The sequence below is a fragment of the Arvicola amphibius genome, chromosome 7 (genome assembly GCF_903992535.2).
Source record: "Arvicola amphibius chromosome 7, mArvAmp1.2, whole genome shotgun sequence".
NCBI lineage: Eukaryota > Metazoa > Chordata > Mammalia > Rodentia > Cricetidae > Arvicola > Arvicola amphibius.
In genome coordinates, this window is record NC_052053.1 from 18,186,614 (window position 1) to 18,199,650 (window position 13,037).

Genomic DNA, 13,037 nt, shown 5'->3' on the forward strand with positions numbered 1-13,037 from the left:
ATCCGCAGGGCTGAGCCAATACTTACACTTCCTCTTTATTACTGAAATTAAGAAAATATCCACACGTTTCCTCTTAGAACAGAGGGAAATAAAATGAAGCCAACACCCGTAATTTTTGTTCTGATGGGCACGAGGCATAGAATGGCCCTTGAGTTCAGCAGAGAAGCTCTTTCTCCAGAGTAGAGCTTGCCACAGCTGCGGGTATTCCCTTAACTCTGCCGCATCTTCAAGGGTGTTATTTTTGGTTTATTTTCTCTGAATACTATTTTTGTTATCTCCTTTTTCGGGCTCTGTTGTCTTGAAAGCTGTGCTCACACCTATTATTATACTTTCCAAAGAGTGAAAAGAAGTTTCACATAAACTCAAAGATCTGGAACGCCTCTGGAAAACACCCTGACAGGAAAGCATGCCAATTAACAACACACTCAGATATGTTATCATGGTAGAAACACGCCACATACTCCCAAGCTGTGTAACATAGCACATTTTCACTTTACAGAGACAGTTTTAGAACACAGGTAGAGTAAGACGATTACACTTTACCATCCTAGAAATTAATGTAAGATGTAGTAGAGTAAAATGTAAGTTTATGCTTCTCTGAGTATAGAGATCCACCTGGGTTTGGCATCAGGTGGAATGTGGGTTAAAAATCCAAGTTATTAGAATCACACCTGCTATCTCTCTCTCTCTCTCTCTTTCTCTCTCTCTCTCTCTCTCTCTCTCTCTCTCTCCCTCCTCTCTCTCTCTCTCTCTCTCTCTCTCTCTCTCTCTCTCTCTCTCTCTCTCTCTCTCTCCTCCCTCTCCCTCTCTCTCTCTCTCTCTCTCTCTCTCTGTGTGTGTGTGTGTGTGTAGCAGACACCAGAGACTGAGTGTAGTTTATACGATCTGTATGTTGGTGATTGGAGTATGGCAATGAGTTCATCCTGGTTTCTGAGAGAGCCTTGTGGGTGAAAGCACAAAGGGCCTCATACAGAAGAGATAAGAAGGACCAAACTCTGTTATAGGTAACTCAGAAAAGCAGTAATTCATTCACAAGGGCTCCATCTCTAAATGCTGCCCCATGATTGAATAATTATGTTTCCAACGAATGAGTGCTTGGTACATATGTTTAAATGTACTGAGTCATAATTCCAAATTTAGTTTCCTGAAAATGCACATTTTCAAAATACAAAGTGATGCGTGTGTGAAGTTTCAAAATACTCATTCTCTTATAGCCAATATTTATTATGTAAGTTGGATGCGAGATTATGCTTGCCAGCATTCTTTATTAAAAGGGAGGACACAGCGTTTGAGTCCTTGGAAGAGGAGTCAGTCTAACTCATGCCTGGCAGCACTGGATGCACACTCTCATTGGAACTGCATGCTGCCGAGACACAATACAGCTTACACACACCCTACATCTGCTATGTCCTATAGAGAACCTACCCAAGAAAAGACACACTTCAGAAGGAAAAGTACCTTTCCAGAATTCCAAAGGACAAAGACAGTCATCTGGGGAAATTCATAAAAATAAAGAAAAAAAAAGGGACCCAAGAGAATCAGTCTTAGCTAATTAGGCAAAGAAGTATTTAAAAAATTCTGAATCTGATTTTCTTGTGTTTTCTCCTCTAAGATTATATTTGGTTTTTATGCTGGAGAAGAAAAGGGGAGGGCAAGCTAGTTGCTGCCAGTGTCTGTTTAGCATATTAACATATGCATATATTAGTTTCTTCTGCTTTGATTTGATTTGCTTTTGAGATAGATCTTGCTATGTAACACAGACCAACCTAAAATTGTCCAGCCTCCAGCCTCAGCTTCACTGCTAGTACAGTAAGTGCAAGCATCTATGCTCCACACCTGGCTATTTGTATATGCATGTGCAGGATGTGTGGTGTGTGTGTGTGTGTGTATGTGTGTGTGTGTGTGTGTGTGTGTGTGTAATTACAGTGGTTATGAAGAGAGGTGGGGCAAGGAATAAGAGCAAGAAAGGAAGCAAAAAGAAATAGCATTATTAATGATCAGGAGAGCAAGCAATATTCCATTGCCTGCCCAGGGGTATTTTTTAAAAACAATCACCACACAAAGGTCATTCCTGAGCTATCAATGCAGTTTAAAAGTTCATTCGGAGAACCAAAGAAAGAACCAAGTTATATCCCATTTTCTGCTATTAGAGAGCAACTTACCAGTTTATTTTTAAATGTATATGATAAACGTCATTGTGGCCTGGGCACATAGCCCAGCAGTGTATGCTTGTCTAGCCAATAGTGAGCGAGGCAGAGGGTGCATTGCCCAGCATTTAACATTGAAGTTAAAAACAATCAAGAAAGCCATGGCATCTTCATGTTAATTTTCCTAGCTCTCTTTACTCTAATTAACATGATGTCACGAGAACCGCTTTCTTTGCTCCAGTCATATTATATACCTTGGTTCTTTAAGCCAGTGTTAAATTTTTAGTAGGCAGACTACCACAGAGAGCATTAAAATCCTCTTACATTTGCTGTGACACACGGGCCCTCAGATCAAATGAACAACGGGTCAACCTGTTGGAAAATGTCAAAAAATGTGGAAGGCAAGTTTGGTGACACAGCTCTCACTATTGGATAGAGAGAAGCCCTGAGACCTTCCTGGAAGAGCCAGCAGGGAATAAAGACACATGATACCTTTGCTAATACTGTAGTTATCCAGATTTGATATAAGTACTTTCAGACTTTGGTATAAGTATTTAGAACCTGAACTAACACTCTCACTTGAGCCTTTTTTCTCCCTTCCAAGTTGCATGCCCTTCCTATCACAGCACTGAGAAGGGGCTGCTGGCCTCCTGCTTAGATCTCCCCACTTCGCCCACTGTATTGTGAGAGCGCACTCCTTCTCACAGCGCGAGAATGAAGCGTGGATGAAAACACGCATGCATGTAGGCAATCGTGAGTCAGGACTCTTGGAGTGGTGTGCTTTATAATTAAATGTGCACTGAGTTTGGCACTATGGTCTTCCAAACAAAAAGGACAGCCATGAGTGAATTCCATTACCTGTACTTAAGAACAAGCTTACACCAACCTAAAAGCAAGTGGTTTCTGCAATCTTAAGATCTTTTATTAAACAATTATGTCCCACCCCCGCCCCTGTCCCCGATCTCTTCCTTCCTTCCTTTCTCCTCAGTCTCTCTTGAGCATCCGTGGCTCCCTGTTTTCCCCAAGACGCAATAGCAAAACGAGCATTTTCAGCTTCAGAGGTCGGGCGAAGGACGTGGGTTCTGAGAATGACTTTGCCGATGACGAGCACAGCACCTTTGAAGATAGTGAGAGCAGGAGAGACTCACTGTTTGTGCCGCACAGACCTGGAGAGCGACGCAACAGTAACGTTAGTCAGGCCAGTATGTCATCCAGGATGGTGCCAGGGCTTCCAGCAAATGGGAAGATGCACAGCACTGTGGATTGCAATGGTGTGGTTTCCTTGGTGGGTGGACCATCAGCTCTTACGTCACCTACTGGACAACTTCTGCCAGAGGTGATAATACATAAATCAGCTACTACTGACTCTTTACTTCAATTTGAAAAAAAAAAAAATCCAGGCCTGGGCAGTTGAGCCCATTCTGGGATCCTACTTCCTCCAAATGAAAGTGCTTAAAAGTATCACGTGATTAAGTGAAAAAAAAAAAACCCACAAAACAAAACAAAAAAGCCACTTGTGTGGAGCTTTTTTTTTTTTTAGGTTAAAAGTACTCAAAATTTAGAGTCTGAGATAAAATGCCAATATGCAACTACAGTAGATTTAGCACAAATACAAAATAATTAGCACTTTCATAATCAAGTCTTCATTATTAACTTTTCCCTTAAATTATGTAATCATCCATCACCTCATATCCTGAAATGTTTGTATTCTCAAAATTAAATATTGTAATGGTTGATGTACTGACAATGGACAGTTTTGAACAACTGTCAATATAATAGTTTTATCTGAAACATTATTCCAAAATAAAATTGATGGTTATAGAATGGCATATGGCGAAAAAGAAATCTCAGGAAAGCACACACATTTCATTGTACATCTGTGTTTGTGCATGGAAAAACATGGCCCATATTTGTCAGTTTGTCAATATAGCCTCAAAGAAAATAACCCAGCCTTGAGGCTATATAATAATATTTAGCTTGTGGAAAGATTGACCTCTTCCTTGTTGCTATAAGTTGAAAAATAATTTATATTTAATGAAAACTAATTACAGCATGCTTATAAAAAACTTTCTCCCCGAACTTTGTCATGTTCAAATGCTTGTGTAGAACAAATTGCTTTATACAGTTGCATCCAGCCAGGGAACTCTTGTCAAAGGATCTGTGGTCTTTTAAAATAATGTGCTTATAGAATATAATAATCTACTCAATGTCATATTATTACTTGAGATTGTTGCCTTAAAAAAAACTTGCATGAAGCATGACTTTCTAGAGAGGTGCTATACATTCTTATGTTATCCTTGGAGAAGGGTGGTTTGAGCCATCAGTATTTGGTTTGCAGGGCACCACCACGGAAACGGAAGTCAGGAAGAGAAGGCTAAGTTCTTACCAGATTTCAATGGAAATGTTGGAAGACTCTTCTGGAAGACAGAGAGCCATGAGCATAGCCAGCATCCTGACCAACACCATGGAGGGTGAGATGCACAGTGACTGCTCTGAACACCTCTTCTTTTTGCAGACCCCTAAGGGCTTCCCACATCTAGAATTGAGCTACAGATATACTTATGTGAAAGAATACATCTTTTATATTGGTTATAAAAATGAATATTGACTTATTCCTCGTTCACTTGGATCCTTACTTTGCCTGCAAAGTGCCATTCCCAAACTTGTTGTCATATCATTGATGTCTTGCTCTAATGTTACATTAGGTAACAGAGTAAACCCTTTCTCCTTCAGCCTGTACATGTCAATGATGTTAGGACAAGAGACAAACAGCAATGAGTTGGGCAAAGCCAAGCCCATTTTCCATCCAAATGAGGTCCCTAAAATGTGCTTCCTCCACCATCCATATTCACAGATATAAGATTACTCTAAAGTACACGCTACACAAATGTTTGATGATTTCATTCACTGATTAACGTCTCCAAAAAATTACTTTTTAAAGTTCAATTTGATAGTGATATTGTTTCACTTTTTATTCAATTATTAGTTATTTTGAAGTAGAATTCAAAGTACTTTTTTTATTTAAGAGGAGAACGAAGGTCAATATCAGTATGCTATTTAATAGGCATTTTATGGAAATAAGTAATAAGATTGTTTTCTATACAGTCTACCAGTCCCAGTAACATGAATTTGTATGCCCAAAAATAAGCATCAGTTTTATCATGTCATTTATTATGTATTAGAATTAATTTTTACTGCTATTTACTGCTTTTCTTTTTTATTACCCACCAGAACTTGAAGAATCTAGACAGAAGTGCCCGCCATGCTGGTATAGATTTGCCAATGTGTTTTTGATCTGGGACTGCTGCAACGCATGGCTAAAAGTGAAGCACCTTGTGAATTTAATTGTGATGGATCCATTTGTTGATCTCGCCATAACAATTTGCATTGTATTAAATACCCTGTTTATGGCCATGGAGCACTATCCCATGACTGACCAGTTCAGCAGTGTGTTGACTGTGGGAAACCTGGTAAGTCCTGTAGGGGAGGGAGCAATGGAACACGGAAAAATACCACCCCCACCCTGTGCTGTGCCAAATTGAAAATGGTATCTTCCTTCTTCACAAGAAGAGACATCTAAAGGAATATTATGCACACCTCAGATAGGATCTGAATTGCAACTTGTGTTGAAGCTGATTATGTAGGGCAACAGCCATGGTGTCCTAGAGTTGCAAACTCCTCACACTTTAGAGGATCACATATGGGGAAACTCACAAGGTTTGCAATGACAAGGGCTTTACCATGTGCATTGGAAGAATGGCCAAAGAGTCGATCTCTATTTTTAAAGGGCACAGCTGTTTGGAAGTGAATCAGTTCATGATAAATAGCTTCCATGGTAATCGTCCAATAGAAAAACTAGTTGGTAAAATGAGTTTGTAGGGATTTCAGTACGTGAAGGTAGCTAATCATAGGGAGGACTGCACTTAGGGATATTTTCCCTGCCTTTTAAGACTTTAAAACCAGCACAACTTAACCTGTTCTTCCTAGAATATGCCTAGAATTTGGTGGTGACAACATTGACTCATCTATTTCAGGGTGACTCATAGCACTCAAAAGCATGTTGGCAACCTGCAACATATCTTAAACATCATCCTTAAGCCTTTGACCCATGAGTAACTCAGTAAAGAGCTCATTGCCAATTATAAAATACGGATAAGTATTCTGATATTTAATCATCAGTAGGCAAATCCCTGGTCACCTTGTGTTCCTGTGAAGGCTGCTGCTGCCTTGCAAGGCTCCCTAGATGAGCCTGACAGGGACAGTGAGGGACTAAAGAAAAGACAAATAGACACAACAGACACAGATTAGCTGGGCTTGGGTAGGGTGGGCTCCCTACTAGAGAAACTTCAGTCCCTGGAAGCTCATTGTGTTTATAGAGTTGGGCTAAAAGGTGGGGTAATTGCATGTTGCTCAACAAGGAAGCAGGGTTATTACATACAGAGAAATAAGGAGGCTGGATTATTATGGACAGCTGAATCAAGGAGGCAGGTTTCTGTGTGTATGCAGTTTTCTGCATATAGTATCAACATCCATACATGGACCAGAGGAAGGGCTGCCATTCTTTTGAGACTCACTGCCAGGAAGAAGGCTTTGCCATTTTTCCCTTGGGTCTGTGCTCAGGGTGGCTCATGTCAACAACCCACATTCGCTCAGGACCTCATACACTTAGGCTTCCTTTGCTTTCCACAGAAGGCCTTGAACTGAAACCATCCAAAGACTTAAAATATTTTTATCTATTTGATTTTAGTTAACTTCCTCTTTGGAACATTCAATACTGGTCAAATTTTGGAAAGCTGCACGGAAGGAGACTTGGATTATTTACAGATGCTAGTTTTCACTGGTCCTTTTTTTTTGCATCCATCTTCAGGGAAATGGTTTGCGATCTGGTTCATTAAGATCCTAAACTTGGCCTATGTATGAAATTATTTAGTACAATTGCCATGCTGCTATGAGTGCCTTTCAGAGGACCCACACGAACTTGGACACATCTTTAACACATTCTGAGCATCAAAGCACATACGATAGCAAACCCTGTGCAGCTCGGGAAGCCCCAAGCCCATTTCAGGAATAAAAACTCTAAGTACCAGTTCTACATTCCCTCAGAGTACCTGAGCTCACGTGTTTTGCTTCCTTCTGGGTCGCTGGCGACTCGACCCTTGTCCTAGCTATCAAGCCTCATGGCACACCTGGAGTGCACTGTGCACCATCACAACTAAGCTTCTATTCTAACACAGAATTGAGCAAAAATGCACTTGTGTTTCAGCCATCTTTGTCTTTCAGTTGGGCTGAACTTGCCTTTGTTTCTGTATACAGGTGTACATTTCCCCCTAAAACCATAAAACACAGACATGAGAGATAATTATGCCTTCTGTAACCTCTGTGCTACATGAGGGTTTTTTTTTTTTACTTTAACCGTTTGCATCGAGACATAAATTTGCTCTTACAATTGAATGCATCAAATTTCGTACTCATTAATAAGTGTACTATACGAAAGACAGTAAGAGAATGCTAGTGAGTATCTTTTTTTTTTCTTCCAACGAATCCTTAATACATAATATCCAGAAATGCTTCCCAAACACTGAGTGAAACAAGCCATTCCTTACAGTAGTTTCTTGGACGTACTTTGTAACCAGAGCATATAGATATCTTCCAGGACTCATAAATGGATGTGGATGTGCTTGACTTGCGAAGGCCTGAAGCTGATTACATGATTCTTTCTGATCAAAGGGCGCTAATCAGGGCTTTAAATGGCAGGGCTCTCCAATTGTGACTGTTGAGTGTACTCTATGAATCAATCTTTCTTGCTTTAAGGCAGACAGGGTATTATTCTCTGCCACGCACTGCGCCCCCGTGTCTGCGTTCGATGCGCTTTTACCCAGTTACCGACCTTTGGGCAAGGGGCAGGAGGCTAAAATACACAGACACATACAGACAGAGAGAATTCCCCAAGAATGCCCCCTTTATTGTGTTCAGGGGCAGATTATATAGAGATAGCCACGCCCCAGCCAAACCCACCAGAAACCACTCTCCTGCCATCAGGAACTCCTGAAGGTCTCGTGCTCAGAACAGCTGTAAGCACTCAGATCAGGGGATTACAAGAAATTCAGGATCTGGGGTCTCACTGCTCCCAACAATTCTCATCAGTTTTACTTTAGAATTCCCCAACCCTTAGGGATAGAAAGCCCCTAATAAGTATTACACCTTCAAAATAAGATGATCAGAAGTAGACAAGGTAGCATACATTGAAAATCCTAGGTCAGCATGGTCGATGTAAGATCCTGGCTCAAAAGAAAAGAGAGATGGCGAGAAGGAGAGAGGGAGAGACATGAAAGGGGATGTCCCAAGGTTCTTAATAATTGGGAAGTACTTTGGAAGTGAAAACTTGAACCACATGAGTCTCATCAGTGAAAAGGCTAACTTACTGTAAGTGAAATACTTAATCCACAAAAATGTTATGCTCATTCTCCCTTCCTTCTGGTTCTACATCATCCCCGCCCTCTCTTCCCTGGAGGTTCTGTTTGATAGTTGAGTTTACGTAGGTCGTTCATTAACACCTTCCTTTTACCGTCTCCAGCATGCTTGGCGATGGGGAGGGAGTTGCATCATTGAATGGGAAAGGTGAAGGACCAGACCTTGTGTAGGGTGAGGGTGCAGCTAAGATGAAGGAGCTGGTCTTGCAAGTAGTTCACACACGTTCTGCATCTCTCAGTTCTAGAGTAGCTCACAGGTTTAATAGAGAAAAGCATATATTTCATTTTGAGTTCCAGTCCAAAGATTTCGTGTTGGGCAAGTTTCTGAAACAGTCACTTCTGATTTAACCAGCCTGGGAAGGAGTAGGTGTGGCCATTTGGAAACATGGCAGTCCTGAGTAGGCATACAGATGGAGAAATTGGTCCCACCACAAAGAGGGAAAAAATGCTGGGAAGACAATAAATATGCCTACTAATAAGTCACTTCTTCCTCTCTGTGCTGTTTGACTCAGGAGAACGTCCACCTTTTCCTTCAGCTTTGACACCTACAGTGCTATGATGCTGTTTCCTTCCTGACGATTTCCTTGATAATGCCAATCACTCCATCCCTGACACTCTCCGGGACCTCTATTACTGGTTGTTGGACTCCTTATATTATTTATGTTTTTTTCACTCAATATTTTTACATCCCAGCAACTTTAGGGATGATACATTCTGCAGCATGAGCCTTATTCATTCTGTCTGCCTAGCTGTCATAGGCCATTGACCGAGAATTGCTTTAAGCACTGTGTGGTCATGGCTGAATGGCCACCTTTCCCACAGTTTATCAGAAGGGCTGCCAGCCACACTTCAATTTTGTGATACCTTTAACAGTCCCAGAGACAGAGCCACGGGGACATAACTTTTCCTTTATTTCCCATATCTACTTGATATGACAATCCATTATTTCTTTTCTCAGGCTATTTATCTTTTACCCTAAAACCTTTAAAATATTTCTAGTACTAATGCCTGTTATTTCCTGTATAGTCATCCTCAGTCCCATCTGAAAAGCCTGGTCACAGACCCACACACATGTCACGCAGTGGCTTATCTATTTCAATATTTCTCCGTTCACTGTTTTCTGCATCCACATCTAGAGGCTTCTCACTTCTCAGTTCATATTCTTCCCAGTTCCCCTGCCTCCTCTCTGTCTTCTAATATGGCATTGAGCCCGCAGTAAGCACTTTCTTATACTCTAAGCTGTGGTTTTACCATCTGTTGTGAGTTTCTCAGTGGCAGACCCTGGATCGCATTTTGTTTTGTGGCTCCCACTGTGTCTATATTGGAGTTGCTCAATAAACAAATGGCTGGTTGTTCCTACTCCCAGAGAGGCTGCTTCAGGCGTCAGGCTTTGGTAAGAATCACACACACTTTAGAGTCAACAGACAGCATGGCCTGACTATAACTGTCAATGGAGATGAATAGTATAATCTCTGGAAAAGTACAGTGCTCCGAGCCTTGTTTTTTATTATTAAAATGGGCGTAATGGTACCCATCCCTGAGGTTGCTGTGCAGGTCAAATGAGGTAATGTGGCAGACTCTAGCATTGTGCCTAGCATCTAGCATGGACTCGCCGAACAGCTTCCTTCCTCCCACATGTATGTCGTTAACCTCTTGAACCTTTCATTGAAGTCTTGATGGAAAATATTTCTGCTCCCAGCCCTTACGTTTTCCCCAGGATACTGGGAAGTGGGGGAAAATGAATGAGTGAGAACCATTTGGGGAACTTTCCAGAATGTAGAAGGAAATTGATGTTTTATGACCTTCCAGTGTTGACGCTGTTGCATATGTAAGCACAGAATGACAGAGTTTGGGAAGCAGGATAATCAAGCAGCAAAGCACATGCTGATGGCTTCAAGTCTGAGTCTCAGCACAAGAGTTCATTTGCTCTAAATTATACATCATAGGTGATAGATAGTTATATTTTGTTGGGAGTTTATTAAAATTCACTCATTTATATAAATGATGATTTCAATATACTAGTCTATTGTTGCTTAAATAATTATGTAGTGACTTATATATGAAACCATAAAAGTATAGGACAAATTAAAAACAAAAGAACAGAAAAGGGTTATGGGACCTTCTGTTTTAACTTTGATCAGGGAGTCCACCTTTTTTTGCAGTCTGTTTCCACAGTACATAAACATTACATCACTTCCCTGTTGATTGGGTTGATTCAATTTGAGTATCTGGAGACCTCCAAACCTCTGTTGAGTTTCCCTCTGGTACTCCATATTTTCATAGGAGATGGTTTTCTTTCTCCCCCAGCCATTTTAAAACTCAAGTTAGTATTGGGATCCTAGAAACCAGAGAGAGAGGCTACGTACACATTGTATTACATTAGAGAATCTCTTCCTTGCCTACTTACCTGACTAAAACCACAGGAAAATACAACAGCATTAACAGTGCTTTGGGGACCGCCACTGGAAAAATGGAAGGGGAGAGGCTTGTAATTTTGAAATGAAAATGTACATTCAAATATCCTTAAGGAGAATTTTCATTGTGGCACTGCATTTTGGGGGAATGTTTGACTTTGGGATATCCATTTGCCAGCTGCAGGAAAGCTAGTCATCTCAGCAGACATGAAAGGATTCATTTTCTTTCTGTAGAAAGAGATATTGAGGACCGTTTAGCTAAAGAGTCTTTAGCTTGTTTTAATGCATTTATATCATCAGGGTGCCTATTTTAAATAATATCTGTTTCTGTTTCTGAAAGTTTTACAAAAATCAAATCTGTATGAATTAGAACTGATTTTTAAGTTCACCAGGGAACACTTTTTGTGAGGGGGTTGGAAAATTCCCATGGTGAGCTATTGTATAAAATGAAAAACATCATTTTTCAAAATGTGTTCCACCTTGCTCACAATACGTTTTACTTCTGTACGTGTGGACACAATGACTAACAGCAGTTAAGGTATGGTTTTTGGAATTCATATTTCCTTTTAAAATATTTGCACAGTTTAAAATGAGATATTGATTGCATTTATGCTATTATAAGAGTGAGTCTGGGGCCGGGCGGTGGTGGCACACGCCTTTAATCCCAGCACTCGGGAGGCAGAGGCAGGCGGATCTCTGAGTTCGAGGCCAGCCAGGGAAACCCTGTCTCGAAAAACCAAAAAAAAAAAAAAAAAAAAAAAAAAAAAAAAGAATGAGAAAGAATGAGTCTGTATTCTTTTTCAAAGGTATGCTGGTTTGAGATATTAAGTGTTTCTCATAAATTTATTTTGACAGAGATTCTTGTAGATAAAGGTAACTTCAATGTTGCCATCATAAAGCAGAGCCTTTACTTATACAGAATTAGGATAACTATTTTAAAAGATTTTGGCAATAATAATTTTATAGCCCTTTATACACTTATGTTCTTATTGCCTGTGGTTTCAAGTTTGAAATCAGTGCTTAATGTGTTTTGTTTTATTTGTTTCTATTGTCAAACACACATTTTTTTGTAGCTGCTCACCATATTACTCTTAATTATTCATGTGCAATACTGAGGATATTCTCCTGCTTGCTTCAATTAAATCTATTAATCCATTAACTTTAATTCTGAGGCAGGGAGCCAGAGACCATTATTACAAAACGATTGTGGAAGACGCTCTTTAGTTTCAAGAATGTTCATAAAATGCAGAAACAAAATGCTACCCTTCAAGGAAACTACAACGTTTAGAAGTAAAATGTACATGTTTACCAATTTCAAGTAATTTTTAGCAACCTCCAATAATGTGTGGATTTCTTTCCAATAATGCATTTTGTAGCATTACAGAAAGTCAATGGACTGCTTTGTGGAAGCTTAATGGGCCCAATGACAGTAATGCCACAACGATTACCCAGTATGAGACTGAAAATACGCACAGCGAAAGATCTTAAAGTTTGTTTTTCCCTAGAAACCCAGCTGATTTGTTAAATATGACAAATCTGTTTAGCACAATGCTGGCTTGTGGGACAAATTCTAAGGCAGTATTGATTTGTTTGATTTAAAAAGTCAGATGTTTGTATTTGGTACGGCTTAATGCTCTTTGTGATTTCCGCAGCTCAGCACCCATGATTCACCCGTGCTCAGCACCACTCTCTGTCTCTCTCCAGGTCTTCACTGGGATCTTCACAGCCGAAATGGTTCTGAAAATCATTGCCATGGATCCCTATTACTATTTCCAAGAGGGCTGGAATATTTTTGACGGAATTATTGTTAGCCTGAGTTTAATGGAGCTTGGCCTGGCAAATGTGGAGGGGTTGTCCGTGCTTCGGTCTTTCAGACTGGTACCTCTCTGTTGTTCATGTCCCATCTCTCATTAGCATAGGACTTACTTTTAAGTGTCTGTTTCTGTAATGATAATAGTTTTTAAAATAGTGTTTTTAATTACACCAAGTCGATATCCTCAGAAAAT

The 13,037-nt window shown here is 40.2% G+C and overlaps 1 protein-coding gene across 7 annotated transcripts in view; it reads left to right on the forward strand.

Moving 5' to 3' along the window:
* Scn3a (sodium voltage-gated channel alpha subunit 3) overlaps positions 1-13,037 on the forward strand; it is an 80,324-nt gene that overhangs the window by 24,872 nt on the left and 42,415 nt on the right. For 4 of the 7 annotated variants that reach the window (XM_038336054.1, XM_038336056.1, XM_038336053.1 and 1 more), the window contains 4 exons: positions 3,136-3,483; positions 4,486-4,618; positions 5,379-5,617; positions 12,736-12,909. In XM_038336054.1, the coding sequence (XP_038191982.1) occupies positions 3,136-3,483; positions 4,486-4,618; positions 5,379-5,617; positions 12,736-12,909 (894 nt within the window). Of the gene's footprint in view, positions 1-3,135; positions 3,516-4,484; positions 4,619-5,378; positions 5,618-12,735; positions 12,910-13,037 lie in introns of all 7 variants that reach the window. The other 3 variants (XM_038336058.1, XM_038336057.1, XM_038336052.1) reach the window with 2 other exon arrangements.